General features: G+C 58.9%; 1 protein-coding gene across 1 annotated transcript; it reads right to left on the reverse strand.

Moving 5' to 3' along the window:
• Positions 1–1,156: 1,156 nt before the first annotated feature.
• On the reverse strand, positions 1,157–14,745 carry PRDM12 (PR/SET domain 12). Its single transcript, XM_029921058.1, has 5 exons — positions 14,523–14,745; positions 12,567–12,757; positions 11,018–11,173; positions 1,294–1,405; positions 1,157–1,173 (listed from the first exon to the last, which is right to left on the reverse strand). The coding sequence occupies exons 1-5, from the start codon at positions 14,743–14,745 to the stop codon at positions 1,157–1,159; spliced, it is 699 nt and encodes a 232-aa protein (XP_029776918.1).
• Between the last annotated feature and the right edge of the window lie 3,316 nt (positions 14,746–18,061).

An 18,061-nucleotide genomic window follows, 5' to 3' on the forward strand; every position in this document is an offset into this window, starting at 1 on the left:
GGCAGGCGGGGAGGAGGGGTGGGGGAGAGAGAGCAGCCTCGTTACGACCCGCGCCGCCGCGACCCGGCACCCGCGCATCCCCCGCCACGCGCGCGCACTCCTTCGGGGGCCCAGCCCGCCTCGGATCGACCTGGGTGGCCGCGGGGGTCCGGAAAAGACTGGTTGGCGGGATGAGAGGGGCCTCAGGGAACCTGGTTTGGGGTCAAATAGGAGTTGGATCCAGGGTGCTGAGCCCTCCGGGACTGAGTGACTTTGCCTCCAAAACCTCAACGTTCTCATCTGTAAAATGGGGACCTACGACGACCTCATGGGGCTATGCACAACTTGAGATGCACAAAAGGCTGCACTTTACCTCCCTTAGGCTGTATATGGGAAGTATATGGCTCAAAGTAGCCTTCTATAAATGACAGTCTTCCATAAATGGCTCCTTCCCCCACCAAAAATACCATTTATTCATCCCACAGATATTTATAGGGTGCCTGTTATGTGAACTGTGCCTCACTTCTCTCATTGCTGAGAGGGAAAGGAATAACAGCCTCGCCCCCTGAAGCCTGCTGTAAGGATCAGAGAAATTGGGGTTTGTAGAACATTAGCAGCAGGGCAGGGGCCTGGGTAAGTAGTAGCTCCTGAGCCTCCGGTCTGTCCTCGCAAGATACAGATGACCGCATTTCACCAGGGCTTTGTACGGACCCAAGCAGGATGATAAAAGGTTCATTAGCTCGATACTTGGCATGAATTAGGTCTTGTGCACGCGGTCCCTATCACGATGGCCAGTGTCCACCACAACACAGCAGGCAAGGCACACTGCGCCTCACCTTCATCCTAGTAGTTTTCACCAAGCACCCCCACCAGGCCCCACACCAGGGGCGGAGGGAAATGTACACTGTGAGAGCCGGAGGGCACAATGAAGATCATCCCGCCCAAGAGCTTGCCTCTACAGATGGAGAAACTGAGGCAAGCCCATGCAGCAGAACTGGATCTCCGTCCAGGCTCCCACTGCCGGCCCCTTGTTCTTTCTGCTACACTCTCTGCCTCTCTGGTGTCTCCCCACCGAACGTGCAGCCACATCATTTATTTTGTCCAGAAACCACATTGTGGCTCATTTGGGGACTATGGTGACAGCTCCGGGGACGTCGGCCTGCTTGAGCCTGTAGTCTCATGGGCCTGGTACTGCTGGAGACGGAACCAGGGTCCCCGGAGGCCAGGAACCTCCCTGCCACAAACACATGTGCACACACGCACGCACGCACACTCTCATTCGGGGTTCATCGTGGCCTCATGGAGACTACCTACCATGCTTGTTCTTTTTCTGCTCCTCCTCCAGCCCGGGCACACCAGGGATCCCCAGGAACGTGTTGTGTGAGTTTCCATACCACACCAGCAGCTCCTGGTCAGGAGGGATCATCTACCGGGAAGAAAGCAAGATGAGGTTAGGGAGACAGCGGTCCCAGGGGTGAGAGCCGGGGTATCTGCACCCCCCCCTCACCCCCCAGCAGCCTGGAGGCAGCCCTCCTGTGCCTGCCCTGGAGATGTGGATCCAGGGTCAGCCCTGAGAAAGCCACATGAGGCGCCCCCAGCGAGCTGCACAAACACAGAAGGTCCTGGGATGCCCTGTCTGCCCTCTGCTTCCCTCTCCCAGCCCGGGTTTTCTCCCCATCCCTGTCCTGGCTCTGCTGCTGGGAACAGAGCTGCTGCCCAGCCACGTGAGAGCTCCCAAACCGATAGCCACCAAACAGACCCTTGCAGCAAGCAGAAGTTCCGGAAGCCAGACAGCTTTTCGTTTCTTACTGAGGGGAACCAGAGTCAGCCAGCCCTCGGGGCTGCGGGGCTGGGCCAGACTTTCCTAAGGAGCGTGGGCTGCGGGGCACCCCATGGGACTTGGTTGCATCTTGTCTGAAAACGTTCTGGAAACACCGCTCATCCAAACCGCTCACATGTACTTCCGTCCCTGTCACGGTCTCTGTGTGACTCCTTGCACATGGCAAGTGCCAAAAAAAGAAGCCTTCAGATGAGAAATATCCCCACCTCGGGAAATACTGGGGCCCACAGACCGGCAAAATCCATTTCTATGGGAGAGAACTTCACAAATGATGATAGGGCCACTCCTGGGGGGTGGGGAGGGGACCTGCCCCAGGGGAAGGATGGAGGCCCTTGGCTGTCCAGGGAGGTTGTGGAAGGCCTGATGTGGTGCTGACCATAAACTCCACGCCCCAGGACACCCCAAAGGGCCTGCCAGGCCTTTGGTGAAAGCCAGTTACCCCCTCCCAATCGGGGAACCTTTAGGCCCCAGCCAACTAAGACAGATGAGAGAGATGGGGTGCCTGGCTTGCAGTCGGTGGAGCATGCAACTCGTGTTCTCAGGGTTGTAAGTTCGAGTCCCACATTGGATGTAGAGATTCAGAGCTCGGAGCTTGCTTCGGATTCTGTGTCTTCCTCTCTCTCTGCCCCTCCCATGCTCGCTCTCTCTCTCTCTCTCAAAAAAAAACATTTAAAAAATAATAATATAAAATAAAATCTTAAAAGGGGTGCCTGGGTGACTCAGTTGGTTGGTTGAGTGTCCGACTCTTGATTTTAGCTCAGGCTGTGATCCCAGAGTCATGGGGTCAGGTCCCGAATCCGGCTCCGTGCTCAGTGTGGAGCCTGCTTGGGATTCTTTCTCTCTCTCCTTCTGTCCCTCTCCCCTGCTCATGCTCTCCAAAATAAAAATGAAATGAAATAAAATAAAAATCTTAAAAAAAAAGAGAGAGAGACACACACACAAATGAAAGAGGAGACGGGCCCCACCCTCCCAAGCCTGCACCCCTCAGAGATGACTTTGGCATTCACCCCGTGGGTCACTCTCTGACCTTTGCAGAGAAAGCTGGGCAGCCCCGGGCAGCGAGCAAGTGGTTTGTTCTCCTCTTGGGCCCTCGGCATCTCAAAGGAGGTGCAGCCCCTAAGTCACGCAGGTACCATCTCGGGGTAGTTGGCATCACACAAGGATAGCCCCCCTCCCTTGGGCTCCTTGGTTACAGAGAAGGCCCCACCCCTTCCGCGTGGCTCTGGCCTGCAGACCCCCACCACGTGCAGAGCCCTCCGGCCCCCACAGCTTCCCTCCTCGGGTCAGAGCCCAGACGACCCTCAGACCGGCCAGCTCTGCTCAACCCTGAGCAGACAGCAGAGGGAGAGGGCAAGTGTGCGGGACCCCCGCACCGCACCCTCCTAAGACTCAGCCTGGGGTCACCGGGTCCCTTCCCAACAGCTCCTCCCAACCCCCGCCCATGGGGCATCTCATCCCGCCCTCAGGGTCAGTGAGTGCATACCAGTGAATACGGAAGAAACAAGTGCAGCCACCGAAACCCAGGAAAATTAGGTGATGCCTCAAGGAAAGCAGGCAGACTAGAATCTGGCCCCATGGGGACAGTGCTCAAGGTCATTCACAGTCATGGCCACTGTCCCAGAAGTCAGCGGGACAGAGGTGGAGGCCCTGCTGGAAAGGGGACGGAGGGAACAGTGGTCATGTGAGCCCGCTAGACAAGAGGAGAATGGAACTAAAAAAAATGAAGATCAGCTCCCTGTGAAGAAGACGGCTCTCTGAGTGACGAAGGTGCAGATGGGCCCCCAACATTGGGTCCCTGCGTGACCTTAGGCCAGCACCTGACCTCTCTAAGCTTGTTTCCTCAAATGAGGGGGCAGGGGAACATGACCCCTGAGGTCCCCCAACTCTGACACTCTGATTGTAAGTCACCTCGACACTGTCCCAACGCCCAGCTTCCATTTTCAGAATCACGGTTCTAAAACAATAAAACAACCAGCTCCCGACCAGACTGAACAGGAGACCCTGCCGCAGAGGGTTCTGGCTCAGGACCCGGAGCCACGCTGTCAGGGGCCACCTGGGCTCCCCACTGCTGAGTGTAAGACCTCGGGCAGCTTGCCTTTCGTCGCTGGGCCTCAGTTTCCCTGACTGTAAAACAGGGGCGGCACCATTGCTCCGGCCTCTCGGGGTCGGGGCTCAGCAGAGCCCCGCACATAAAGCTTTGCAAGATGGATGGACAGGGAGGGCTTGTCATAATTTCCCCAGAGCCCAACAGCCTCTCGGGAAGCTGGCAGTGCGCCATGGAGCATCAGGTCCCAAAGTGCTCCCCACAGAGGCTGCAGTGTGGCACGGGGCTGCTGGCACAGTTAGAGCCCGGAGTGACTGGGTCTTTGCCTTCGGTGACCCAGGGAGAGCACAGGCTGGGGCCCAGTGCTCCAAACACAGGAGCCCCCCATCAGGCCACGGCTTCGGGCTGGGCAGGGGCGGGCGCACCACCAGGGAGAGCGCTGATGCGCATGGAAAGTTCAGTGAGTCCCCAGCGGCTGTTGCCCTGATCTGCGTCTCCTCCTCCAGACTCGTGGCTAGAAATCAACTAGGTCAACACCAGCCTTTCATTGTAATTGACAATAGCAAGTGTTATTAAATATAAAAGAAATGCAACAACAACAATGGTGAGGAACCAGGGGCGCCTGGGGGGCTCTGTCGGTTCAGCGTCCGACTTCAGCTCAGGTCATCATCTCACAGTCTGTGAGTTTGAGCCCCGCATTGGGTGCTGACAGCTCGGAGCCTAGAGCCTGCTTCCGATTCCGTGTCTCCCTCTCTCTCTGACCCTCCCCTGCTCGCCCTCTGTCTCTCTCTCAAAAATAAAATAAAGAATTCAAAAAAAAATTTTTTTAGCAAAACAAAACAAAACAATGGTAAGGAACCAGAAGCCAAGAGCAGAGCGTCTGGGATTGCACACTTTCCAAGTATTATTATTGCAAATGGTTGTTCGGAATATTATTTTTAAAAATTCTTTTTAAGCTTATTTATTTACTTTGAGAGTGAGCACAAGCAGAAGAGGAGGGGAGAGAAGAAGAGACAGAATCACGAGCAGGCTCCACACCAACAGTGCACAGACCCATGAACTCACGAACCGTGAGATCACCGCCTGAGCCGAAATCCAGACTCGACACTTAAGGGACTCAGCCACCCAGGGGCCCCAGGAACATTATTTTTTAAATAAGAGCTTCAATATTGACTTTAAATATAGAGCGAGTCATGTATTTACTAACACGTTTTTTAAATGCACTGCAACTCATTTTACGAGTTACTGTAAGAAATGAAAACCACGATGCAGACACGTTGACAAAGACACGTAAACACACAAAGTGGGGGGTGTGATGAAAGGTAAGGCTCTCTCCCACCCTGGACGTCCAGCCACCGTGGCCAGTTTTCGATGCATCTTTTCCAGAGAAGCGTTTGTCATTTTGAGACCATTAAGATATGCTGACTTAAGGCTCATGAGCAGAAGAGTGATTTGTTTTCTACACGAGATATCGGATTAAAAAAAAAAACAATGAGCAAATATTACTTTCATGCTATATATACATAAAAGAAAGGAAATCCCTGAGGAAGAATCTACTGGAATTGAGAAAGACACATCTCGCCGGACGTGGAGAAGCTGGCCGCGCTGGAGAAGGTCGGAAGTGGAGAGTCGCAGCCCTGCCCGAGCTCTGGGAAGCCAGCGGCAGCGCCCGACCAGGACGTCTGGTCCCTGCTTGCTCACTGGCACCCCTCATTCAGTAACCCCAGAGATGGAGACCAGGAGGCCCTCGGGACCTGCCCAGTACCCCTCCCTGACATCCTGGCACCATTGTCCACAGGCTCCCAGGGTCCTGACAGCTGACTGCCTAGGAGCAAGGACCCGCCACGGTCCCCTTCATGTCCCCCAGTTCTCCCGTGGTGTCGTAGGGCCGACACTCTGGGGTGGTCCTGCTGGGACTCTCCACGGGAGCCCGGAGAACCAGAATCATCTCTCCATTCACTTTTCTGGACACTAGGGACTGGCTCAGGACACGACACACTGAGTCCCGTACCGGAAGATCTACGTCGCCAAGATTCCGGGGGAATATCAGGGCCAGAGCCTTATCCTTGACAAACTACATCATCTCTCCACTCATGTTTCCTAATTTTTATTTTATTTTTATTTTAGAGAGAGAGAGAGAGAGAGATTGCACAAGTAGAGGGGAGGGGCAGAGAGAGAGAATCTTTTTTTTTTTTTAATGTTTTATTTATTTTTGATACAGAGAGAGATACAGCATGAGAGGGGGAGGGGCAGAGAGAGAAGGAGACACAGAACTGGAAGCAGGCTCCAGGTTCTGAGCTAGCTGTCAGCACAGAGCCTGACGCGGGGCTCGAACCCACGAACGTGAGATCTGACCTGAGCTGAAGTCGGACGCTTAACCGACTGAGCCACCCAGGCGCCCCAGAGGGAGAGAATCTTAAGCAGGCTGCATACTTAGCACGGAACCTGACACAGGGCTTGATCCCCAGACCCTGGGGCCACGACCTGAGCCAAATTAAGAGTCGGATACTCAGCGACTGAGCCCCGCAGGTGCCCCTCTCAACTCGTGCTTCTTAAGCTTCCCTCTCAGCCCAGAAGTTTTGTTCTACCCCATTTGTGAAGTTTTATTATAAAGAGAAGCCGATCGGGTTTGGGGTTTGTTTTTCTAATAAAAATGTGTGTCACACTATTGAACATGCTCCCAGGAGGCTCTCTGAGGCCCTTCCTTTCCCCCAGCGGTGCGAAGCCCTCGTCTAGAAGGATCTCGGTGTCATCTGGATGAATATCAGTTTCTACTGTGCCCCAGATGTCCTGATACACCAAGAAACAGCATTCCAGCAGACACAGACGGGCCAGGGAGGCCGCACGATGTGGTGACCAACAGCTTTGCTCCGGAGGGTCCGACAGGCCTAGATTCAACCACAGCTTGCCAACCGCCTGTGAGCTCCCTGAACTGTAGATTTATCATCATTAAAATGGGGACAGTAAGGGGCGCCTGGGTGGCTCAGTCAGTCAAACATCCGACGCTTGGTTTTGGTTCAGGTCATGATCTCACAATTCGTGGGTTTGAGCCCTGCATCGGACTCTGCGCCGGCAGCCCGGAGCCTGCTTGGGCTTCTCTGTCTCTCTCTCTCTCTCTGCCCCACCTCTGCTCATACTATCACTGTCTCTCTCAGAATAAATAAATAAACCTTAAAAAATAACAATAATAAAATGGGGACAGTGATAAGTATCTCATAGAGCAGAAAGGTCTTGATTCTTTCTATGTATTTATTTATTTTTAATTTATTTTTGAGAGGGAGAGAAACAGTGTGAGCAGGGGAGGGTCAGAGAGAGAGGGAGACAGAATCAGAAGACAGGTTCCAGGCTCTGAGCTAGCGATGAGCACAGAGCCCGACAGGGGACTCGAACCCACGAACCGTGAGATCATGACCTAAGCTGAAGTCAGATGCTGAACTGACTGAGCCCCCCCAGGTGCCCCGAAAGATCTTAATTCTTAAAAGGTTGCTTAGACCCTTAGCACGGTGCTGGCATGTGGGGAATGCTCCACGGATGGTGGCGTTATTACTGATGCTTATTATTAACAATCAGAGTATGGATAATCAGAGTGTCACCGCCGATAAGCAATGTCAAAAGCAAAGAGCTTCTCCTCGCAAAGCCGAGGAAAGCAGGCATGGGGCTCCGGGCTGCAGGGTAGAACGCTCGAGTCTGTGAAATGAGCAAGAAAGCAGGAGGGAAAAGCCCACATTTAGGGCATAGTAATCTGCCAAGACGTTGGGAGGGGAAAGACGGGGAATTTTCTGCCCAGCTCCAAAATCCAAAGCTCTCATAACCTATTGCCAAATCCTTTCCTTGTGCTGAGCTTTGGTGGCAAAGGTCTTGCTTCCTGGGGTCTCTGGTTTTGTTTTCCTGGGAGAGCGAGGTCCCGTGTGCCCCTTTTGACCCAGCCCCCATCACCTGCAGAAAGTCATACTCGGCACGGAATATTCAACACGGAATGCTCACTTGCTGTGTGCTCAGCACTTTCTAGAAACGTCATTTTAGGCGCCTCATGTTACAGTAAATGCTTCTGTGGCAGAATCGACGAGGAGAATGGCCCAGGAATGGCAGCCAGATGCCACACCCGCCCGGGGGCTCTCCCCCGACTGGCCGGCTTTGAGACCCCAGCTCCATTTGGAGGGCTATTATTTTGTATTTGTGGAAATTTTGAGGGCAGCCGCCATGTATTCTGCTTATTGATTAAAGATGTTCCTTCCCATTTTGGGGGGCAAGTAATGGGTTACTGTCACAGAAGATAAGGAGCAGTTCTGAAATGACAGTAAGATTAAGAGAATGGATCATGGCAAAGGCCCATCTCCGCGGCTAACTCACGTACACGCTCGGAACAAATGGCCCACCTATCCCAGAGGCTTCGGGGAAGTGGCCTGGGGAGCAGCAATTTCTTCCGGTGGAGCCTAGAAGGACCAGGGAGCCCTGGCCTCTGCCCTGCGGCAAGGTGCCTGGGTGTGACCACACGGCAGGTCCCCTGTGACCACACGGCAGGTCCCCTAAGTGGAATCTGACGTTGCCACACAAAGGCAAGGAGACTGCCATCACGAGGAAGGTGCCCAGCTTCACTTAATAAAAGTAAAACGAGGGGCGTCTGGGCGACTCAGTCGGCTCCGGTCATGATCTCACGGCTCGTGTGTTCGAGCCCCGAGTCCACCTCTGTGGGCTGACAGCTCGGGGAGCCTGGAGCCTGCTTCAGACTCCGTGTCTCCCTCTTTTTCTTTGTCCCTCCCCTGCTTGTGCGCTCGTGTGCTGTCTCTCTCTCTCTCTCTCAAAAATAAACATTTTTTTAAAGTAAAGTGATATTTTGTGTTTCCTTGTCCCTTACCCGAGCAGTCCCTTCTCTGTAGGCTCGTCACTGGGCGAGCGTTAACGGCCAATCAGTGGTGTCCGACTCACAGTGTCCTCTGTGATAGGATTTCCTTTTCCTGATACTCTTAATAACACCTCAAATCCTGATAAAATGCAGATTTTTAAAAATTTTATAAATTCAGGGGCGCCTGGGTGGCTCAGTCAGTTAAGCGCCCGGCTTCTGCTCAGGTCATGGGTGGTGGGTTTGAGCCCCATGTCGGGATCTGTGCTGACAGCTCAGAGTCTGGAACCTGCTTCAGATTCTCTGTCTCCCTCTCTCTGACCCTCCCCTGCTTGCACCGTCTCTCTCTGTTTCTCAAAAACTAAAATTAAATAAAAAAACATTAAAAAAAATAAAATCTTATAAATTCAGACCCTCCCTGGAGACACTCTTTAGCCACTTTGCCCTCTGACTCTGGATTTCTGTAGAAATTTCTGTTGCTATCTCCTGACTCCATTGAGCCCTCAGCCAGGGTGACCTGCACAGGGAGACGAGGCCGTGGCCCCTGAGTCTGCCCCAGCCCGGAGTCCTTCGGGCCGTGTCGTGTAAGCGTTCCTACTGTCTCTCGTGCACACGCGCGTGTGCATCTGTGTGTGTGCAGGAGGAAAGGAAAGGGTGTGTGCGCCCACTCTCGTCTGCACCGGGATGGCCAGGAATCGGTGGGCGAGTGTGAGAATGTGTGAGCGAGGCTGGGGGGCGGAGGGGTGAAGGTGCTCTCTGCCGGAAGTGAGGTTCAGCCACACCCGAGGCCAATTGGAGGATGGGGGGAGAGTCCTCGGTCCCACAGGGTGGTGGCCCAGCCTGGTGGTCACAGCAGCCACCTCTGGCCTGGGCCTGGCCCACCTTTGGTCTTACCTCCACACAGCCCCACGCTGCTCCCCCCCACTTGAACCCCCATCTAAAAACTGTACCTTTCTTCACCCTCCTCTTCCTGGTCCCCCCAGGCCCCCCCCCTCAGCTGGGACCCGCTCCCTGGCCACGTCAGCGCCCAGGCAGAGACCATTCTGCTGTCATCCCTGGGAGATTTCCTGGAGCCTCGTTATGGAGGGTCAACTAACTGGACCCCGGTCCAGAAGCCGCTAGGCCCCAGTGCCCCTCGGGCCTTGGAAAGACTTGGGGCTCTGAGTCCCAGGGAGAAAATGGACAGCAGAGAAATCGTTCTCTGGCCTTGGGGGGACCTCCTTCGGACTCCTCCAAAACTCAACCAAGCCCAGCCCCACCCTAAGGGACACTGCCCCACTCCGCTACCAGAGGGCAAGAATGAGGTCCAGACAAGTGTAGGGGGAACATCCCCACGCCCCCCCCCCCCGAACACTTGCCACCAACCTGCCATGGGCAAGGAGGCCAGCTTGTTCTGCTCTGGGGTCAGATGGTAAGCATATTTCCTGCCAAGGGGCGCTGTCCAGGGAGGGTCCCGACAGCATGGCCGCCGTGGTGGCCACCATTTGACCCGCATTGCGCCGTCAGCCCCTCCCCAAACACAGCGTGCTTTTCTGCCTCTGTTCCAGCATTCCCCTATTGGGGGAACACCTCCTTTTCCCAACCCCCTGAACCTTCCCACGACCTGGGCCCGGCTTAGCTACCCCCGACCATGGGATGCCATATTTATGTGTCTGCTGTCTCTCCCTTCCTCTCGCCTCCGAGAAGTTCCACCCCGCACGGGCATTCGCGCTGACATCGCCCCAGAAGGCCCAGTAAGAGCTCCCAAGGCCAGCTGCCACCAGGTAAGACCTAGCTTCCATGTCTGTAAACTGCGGGGCATCGCAGAACCCTCCCTCCTGGATTAAACGCACAAGGATTATAAACCACGACGCTCACAGAGTCTAGGGGAAGCCTCACACGGCAGGGGACCGATGTATGAGAGCTGAGACCAGAGTCGTGATCCACATGTCATGAGCACTGGAGCGAGCAGGACACGGAGCTAAAATGCCGCAGACACAAAGCCCTCCCTCCATCCAAATGCTTTCCCCAGGCCGCCTTCCCGTGTCTCACCAACTGTATCTCTTGACTCCCGTAACCCCCTCAAGCAGCTATCCAAGGACCTCACCCCTGAGGTGCTCGGGACATCCACCAAGGCACAAAGTCAAAAGTTCTGTCCTTTCTGATTTACAGCGGACATCCTGCCGTGAAGTTCATGTTCCCAGAGGCCATGACCCGACAGCCTGGGCGGGGCCAACCCCATGCTCCTGCATCCCCTGCGGTCCCTGGACTCGGTTGCCAGCACTCCTTCTCCTGGCTGCCCACCGCTTCCTTACATAACAGGGCACACGCTCACCTCAATGGCCTTGTAGAAGATGCTGGTCCCAATCTGGACGACCTCCAGGTTCTGCTCCTGCTCGTTACGGGCGCACTTGATGTAGGTCATCCAGCTCCGGTGGTCCTCCTGGCTGGCGTCGATGAAATAGCGCACTGTGCCATCTTCATTGAACACCTGCACGCAGGGGAAATGAGGGGCTGCGTGAGGCAGGCTGTGCTACAGGCGCCACCAGGCCCGGCGTGTCTGCACACTCTCTGTCCTCACAATAGCCCCAGGAAGGGGAAGCGGCCTGTATCTCACTTTACCAGCTGGGAAAAGGGAGGCTCAGAGCAGTGCGGTGACTTGCTGGAGGCCAGGCAGCTAGAAGTGACCAACAGGGAGTCGGTGTCCAGGGCCCCCACGGGTCCCTGCTGCCATGCGCTCCCCATCTCCGGAAGAGAAGGGTCTCCAAAGGATCATTGACAGGACAAAATGGTATCCAGCTAACTCTCTACGGCTGTAGAGGTTCCCCAAAGCAGCAATGAGCACCGGCCAGGACTTCAGAGGGGGACACAGGAGCCTGGAGAGGGAAGGCTGGCTCACGGTGGCACCCTGGCCTGGCCTAACGTCCCATGATGGGAGCTGTCAAGGACACTGAGAGATCCAGCTGAACCCCACCCTCCTAACCCAGCAACAAAGGGAACAGGTAACTACTGGCTTCCAGGGAGGGAGGAGGTGAGGTCCGGAGAGGCGTCTGGACCACAGCCCTGTTCCCTTCCTCCTGCTCCTGCGACCAGATGACCAGACGCAGGAGCTCCTCCAGGGACGGTGAGGTGGGGGCTGTGGGGTGGATCCATGGAGGGAAGAGAACTGAGACGGGGGAGAGGGTGCCCCAGCCTGGCCAGAGCCCCAGGAGGAGGAAGTGTTTGGGGAGTGACTTTGTCCACAGGGGCGCCCTCCCTGGCATGGGGCACTGTGGGAATAGAGAAGGCTCAGAGGGCCTGGGAGGGACGGAAGCCTCTCTGAGCTTCAGTTTCCTTCTGTAAAATGGGAGCAATAATTCCAAGGGCTGCTGAGATAACCTGACGGGTCGTGGGCCCCTGACCCGGAAAGCTGACCCAACCCCAGCTCCTCCTTGATCGTTTCCAGGTGTCCTTTACTCTGCCTGCCTATGCAGAGGAGCCCGCTCCTAGGAAGAACCTTACAGCCCATGCATGCTGGCCACCCTCACGCCCGGCCCGGCGGCCATGACGGTGTTTTCTCCTGGCAGGTTCCTCAGGGCGGAAAAGCAGACGGCGGCTGGGAGGCAGCTGCAGGGTTCGCTTCCCAGCGCTCGGCCTCTGCGGGTCTCAGCGCCCTCCTTTGTGAGTGAAGGCCAACAACAATCCGGGGGAGGGGGGGGCTGGCTGGAGGAAAGAGGGTCAGATTCTCCAGGCAAAGGCCTTCCCTGGAATGATCTGGGGAGGCACCTCCAGGCCTAGAGGGGCAGGATCCGGCCTCCGGGCCAGGGACAGGGACCGAGTGGCGGGTGGCGGCCGCCTGACCCCAGGGTCCCTCCCGGGGACCCCCACCCCCAGCTCGAACCTACCTCCCACATGAGGTTGTTGTTCTTACAGATGTCCACGTGTTCCGGGGCGATGACTCGGCCAGTGAAGGGGCCCATCTCAGTGCCGGCCTTGATCCACGTCTTGGAGAAGATGCCGAGGCCCTCGCCGGGGATGGAACTCTGCGCGATGATCACCTCCACCGGCAGCACCAGGCTGGACAGCTTCTGCACCTCTGTGACCGTCGCCAGGGCAGGGGGACCCGGTCAGAGCCCGAGGCAGGAGAGGGCCGGCTCTTCCTCGCCAGGAACCCAGACCGGTCCTGCCTGGCCAGCCCAACCCAAGACCCGCCCCATAATGACTCCGCAGAAGTCACAGGGGTGTGCGCGGTGCCCGTGCCCGAGGAGGGGAGGACCGCAGGGTGGAGTCTCCTCCGTTGGCAACCCGGGGACCCTCCGTGCCTTTGAAAGCAAAAGGTGATTCAGGGTTAATTTCTAGGGACTTTTGAGGGGGGGGGGTCTCTCCACTAACTCGCAAAGCATCCACAGCCTCCCTGCCCTCCACCCTGGAGTTTAGGAACTATTGTGCCCACCACAGCGCGTGGGTTTACAAACGGGTAAACCGAGGCCAGCTCCCAGGAGGAGGTGGTAAGCCTGGCCGAGACAGCCCTTCGGCCCCGGGCTCAGCGCTTGCTGCGCCTCCCCGCACCGAACACAGGGCTCTGTTGAAGGGCCCCGGACGCAGCCAGGAGCTCTCGCTCTTTTCGGGGTGCGGAAGGCCCTGCACCTCGGAGCGGACTGGCGACCGCACGCTGGAAAGAGACCGCAGGCTGCGGGAGGCGGCGGAAGGTCCAAAGAAACCCAGGCTGCGGCGGCCGCGCTGCTGCGTGTGCCCCAGGGGCCCGCCGGGGTCCCCCTCCGCGCCGGGGATCCGGGGTGCCAGAAAGGGCGCGCCGGGATCCAGGCGAGCTCTGAAGTCGCCCCTCTGGGCGGGAAAGAGCCGGGAGGCCCCCAGCCCCGGGGAGGGAGTCCCCCTGCCGGGCCGGCGGCCGGAGTGGGGGCGACCAGGCGCACAGGGGCGGCCTCCGTGTCTTACAAGGTTCCCCTCTAAGCTATCTGGGAAAATAGCCGGCGAGCGGGCCGGCTGAAAGGGGGGGTTAAACGGTGTCCATTGCGGCTCGGCCGGCAATTTGTCACGCTGTTAAAGTGATAGCATTCATTCGGCTCCATTCGAAAGAAATTGCTAATTCTAAATTCATTAGCCCAGGAAGAATGCTGTAGCAGTAAATTGTAGCTCAGTGCGGAGGGGACTTGTTTAAAAGGGGCCGAGGAATTCCCCTTACAAAGAGGGGGGATTAGATGGTTGACATAGCGTGAATGGAAGTGGAATTAGTCTGCACGGTAAATTAAGAGAGGAACAGAAATCCTAACGGGGGAAGAGAGGGCGACGCGCAGAGATGCCAGCGCCGGGAAGATATTGTTCGCAGGTTGATGAATGAGGAATAAGAACTTGAGACATCTTAAAGAAAAGAAACTTTTCTCGCTCTCTCTTTCTCTCCCTCGCTCCCTCCGAGGCTTTCTCTCCCGGCCGCCCGCCCTCCGCCCCCTCCCCAGCCCCCCTGCCTTTTAAAGTTCTCGGTTTAAGTGGGAACTTTCGCGGGTCAAGCCCAAGTTAACTAAATGAATTTTAAACCCCTTCTTTATGAGTCAACTGCTATTACACGCCTAGTAAGGCTTTAAATGCCGGGAACCCGCCGGCTCAAAGGGGTGAGGGGCGGGTGGAGGGGGGGGAAAGGCGCCGGGCCCCGCAGCCTCGACGCGGTGATCCCTTCGCCGAGCCGCGCTTCCCGCCCCGCCCGGGCGTCGCTGCTCGCGCCCCCGGCTCGGCTTCGGGGAAACTGAGGCCCGCAGAGCACCTGCGGCGCCCCCGGTCCCGGCCGCGCCCCGGGCGTCGCCAGGCGGGGCCTCCGGGGCCGCCGGGAGGATGGGACCCCGACTCACCGCCGGAGAAAGACTGCGCCAGGACCTCGGCGGTGAAGGCCGTCTTGGGGCTGGCGTGGTGGCTCTTGTCCTCGAAGAGCTGCTCGCCCAGCACGTTGCGCCAGCGGCCGTACAGGAAGCTGTGCAGGATGTCGGAGGTGATGACCTCGGCCAGCGCCAGCCCCGGCGCCTTCAGCCCGGTCTTGAGCACCAGGGCTTCGGCCGGGAGCACGGAGCCCATCATGGGCGGCCCGGGGCTCGCGGGCGCCGGGGACGGACGGCCGGGCGAGTGAGAGGGGAGCGGGGAGCGAGAGAGGAGGGCTGTGCCGGAGGAGAAGGAAGAGGAGCAGCGGGAGGACGAGGAGGAGGAGGGGGAGGACGCAGGAGGGAGCGGGAGGCGAGGCGGGCTGGGAGGAGAGGGAACGAGGGGGAGCGAGGCGGAGAGGGAGACGGAGAGAAATGCGCAGAGATGGCAGAGGCGGCGCCGGGGGCTGGAGAGACCGGTGGAGGCGGAGGTGGGCGCGGGGGGTGCGGGGTGGGTGGGAGGCGGGTGGCTGCCGGGAAGCGGCCGCGAGGGGCTCTCGGACGCGCGCCCGCCTCTCGCACACCCGGCCCGGACGGTCTTCCCCTTGGCAAGATCTCAGCGCCTTTATAGGAGCCGCAGTGACCCTCCTAATTGGTTATTAATGACCCCCTGACGTCGGACAGACTTGTTGTACCCGGCCGGGCCCGAGGAGCCCTCGCCGCGACAGCTCAAGGGGCGGGGGCGCGCAGGCCGCTCCGAATTGTCCCTCTCCGCTCCTCCCGCCCCTCCCCGGCCCTTCCTCTCTCCCCCCTCCCCTCCTCTTCCTCCTCCTCCTCTGTCCCCGTGGGAAGCGCGGGGCTGGGAGGGAGGCTCAGCCCGCGGCGAGGAGAGGAGGGGACTGAGCAGGGGAGGGGGTGCCGACAAGCTCGCTCGGACTCCGGGGACCGGACTGGGCCGGAGGGGACGCCCGGGCTCGGGCCCCGCGCTCACCCACTCGTCCCGGGCCGGCTCTGCGCTGCTCCTCCCGGCCCGGCTGGCCCTGCCATCCCTCCCCCTCCGCTCGCAGGCCCTCCCGGCCCGGCCCGGGGTCTCCGGAGCGCCGAGCCCGGGAACGCAGGCCGCGCTGATCTCCCGCTGCAGACGGCGCTGTCGGAGCCGTGCGCTTCGCCTCAAACGGGCCGTTCCTACCGCCCTGCTCGCTGCTCGAAAGCCGAGTGTGAATTTCCCCGGGCGGAAAGGGCTGCGCTGCCCGCACCAGCGTCGTGCGTGACCGGTTCCCGCCTCTCGGGGGACTAGGGACGGAAATCTCTAGCCGCGGGGTGTCCAGAATAGGCTTTGCTGCTGAACACGGGGCGGGGGGGGGGGCTGAACGGGGTCCCCGACAGTGAGTGGGAGCAGCCGGGCTCCAAAGCGAATGTTCTCCGGAACTGCTGGCAGCCCCAGGCGAGGCTGCGGTGCGTGCGGGTCTGGAGGCTCAGCCTCCCAGGGCCTTCGCTCAGCTGCGACCTAGGGAAGCTCGCAGCCTTCCGCACTCCTTCCTGCTGGCCTCCTGGTTCTGGTTCTTTCTCTTCTGGTCTCCCTCATCTCTCCCTTCCTCCCTACTGCGTCCCTCTCCCATCCCACCAGGGATGCGCTGAGGTTCGCAAGCACTTGCGGTGCCAGCACGGTGTCCCTCGGGCTCTTTCCAGCGACAAGGAGCTGCTGAGCCTAGGAGGGAAGGCTACGGCTTCCTGCAGGCTTTGCCGACTTCTGGGGTCAGCCTCAAGCCCCGACTCCAGCCGCAGACTCGGGAGGGGCATCATGGGGCCACCTCCCTCCCTTCCTGCAATTTCAGATTCCTTTAACAGAGCTGAGTTTTCTGGACCCTCTGGCCATGGTTCAGGCTCCTGGGTTGGCTGGAAGGATCGAACTCTCCAGGTTTTCTCCGCAGCACCGGGGATTTGCTCGGAAGGTGGGAGACCTGGCTTCCCCATAAGGAGTTCACTGTCCTCACAACCCCTTGGCAAAGAACTCCTTCCACCATAGGGTCTTGGCCTTTGCTAAACCATCCTCACACCTGGCTGCTGGGGACCCCCGGCCTCCCCCTGCCCAGGGCCGGCCAGTGGTCTCCAGCATCCTGGTGTCCGCATCCGGGCGTAGGGTAAGGAAGGCGGCAACCGTGGGCCTTCAGACCCAGAGCCTGGTGCGCCTGGAGGCTGATGCCCAGAGGAGGCTGCACCGGGCAGAAGGCGCGACCGTCGGGCCTGGCGCCAGCAGAGGGCAGCGCTGCCGAGAAGCGAGCTAGGGTCCCGGAACTCCGAGTCCCTTCCAGATGCCGCCGGCGGGTCACACTGGCTCAGGCTTGAACCGAGGGTTCCACCAGAGGGGGCCGACGGAGTCCGAGGGTGGGTGCCTCACCCACGCCTGGACCTTAGCTTCTACGAAGATTTGGTGGAGGGGAAAATGTGCCCGGGCGTAGGAGACGACGTCGGGGAGCGCCACCCAGAGATGAACGGAGGATGAGGGCTGCTCTCCGTCCTTGGGACGGCCCTTCTCTCCGGGCCTCAGTGTCCCTGTCTGCACAAAGATTTAGGTTGGACTTTGTGAACTGAGGTTTCTTCCCACCTTGTCCCGTTTTGGGTCAGGTCACTTTCCTCTGAAAGCCCTCAGGATTTTTGCCAATTCCTGCGCCACACCCCAGAGAAAAGCCCCTCGGGTCTGTGCGCACCTCCAACCACGGGCGCAGCCTTTGGGACTTGGACCCCAGCTCCGGGTCGGAAGGTGAAAGGATCGAAGGTTCGGACGGCGGCTAGGGAACCCGATCTCCTTCCCCAGGACCCGAAAACCCGGGAAGCGGTGCTGGGGGCGGGGCGGAAGCGGAGCCCAGGGCTGCCTCCCAGCTCGAGCGCCCGCCGGCCCCGCGCGTCTCCGCCGCGCGCTCAGATTCTGTGCTTCTGATCCAGCCGCCGACCCACCTGAACTGCGCGCCCCAGGGAAAGGGGACCCATCGGGAGTGCCCCAGAGTCAGGGCCCGTTGGAATTGGGGGGCAAGGCCCGTGCACTGAGATAGCAAGGGAAGACACTGCACGGTCCGGAGTTTCTCCGCGGATGAACCGCGTCGTTTTCCGCGGGGCCCAGGCAAGGAGTGTGTCGGCGCCGGAGCCCCCTGCCCGACCCCTGCCAGGCCAGAGCACGCAGGCGCCGCCCTCCTCGCGCCTGCGGGCCGCCGTCCGAGAGCTGTTTAATATTCATGGGCGTTAATAGAGAGGCCCCCAGTATATCGGTCCATTGTGGGCGGCTCGTAGGGCTTGAATAGGCCCCTGCCTTCTTTCTTCGGCGCAGCTTCCCGAGGGGCCGGGCCAGGAGTGAATGGCCCCGCTTCCCGCCCCGCGCCCCCTCCCCCTGGCGGGGAGAACATCTTTATCCCCGCCGCCGCCGCCCCGGCCCCCGTTCACGCTCCCGGGCTCCGGGCGGAACGAATCAATCGGCCGCGGCTCTTCGGAGGTCACCCGCGTGGCCTGGGTGCCCCCTTCCCCCGGAGCCCACGGGAGTGGAA

This window comes from Suricata suricatta, chromosome 13, assembly GCF_006229205.1.
Source record: "Suricata suricatta isolate VVHF042 chromosome 13, meerkat_22Aug2017_6uvM2_HiC, whole genome shotgun sequence".
NCBI lineage: Eukaryota > Metazoa > Chordata > Mammalia > Carnivora > Herpestidae > Suricata > Suricata suricatta.

Excerpts from the sequence above, each read along its gene's own strand:
- PRDM12 (XM_029921058.1), bottom strand. The coding sequence starts at position 14,745 with ATGATGGGCTCCGTGCTCCCGGCCGAAGCCCTGGTGCTCAAGACCGGG. Across the intron at positions 11,174-12,566 it reads ACAACAACCTCATGTGGGAG|GTGTTCAATGAAGATGGCAC; the intron begins GTAGGTTCGAGC and ends CCCTGCGTGCAG. Across the intron at positions 1,406-11,017 it reads TCTTCTACAAGGCCATTGAG|ATGATCCCTCCTGACCAGGA; the intron begins GTGAGCGTGTGC and ends TCTTCCCGGTAG.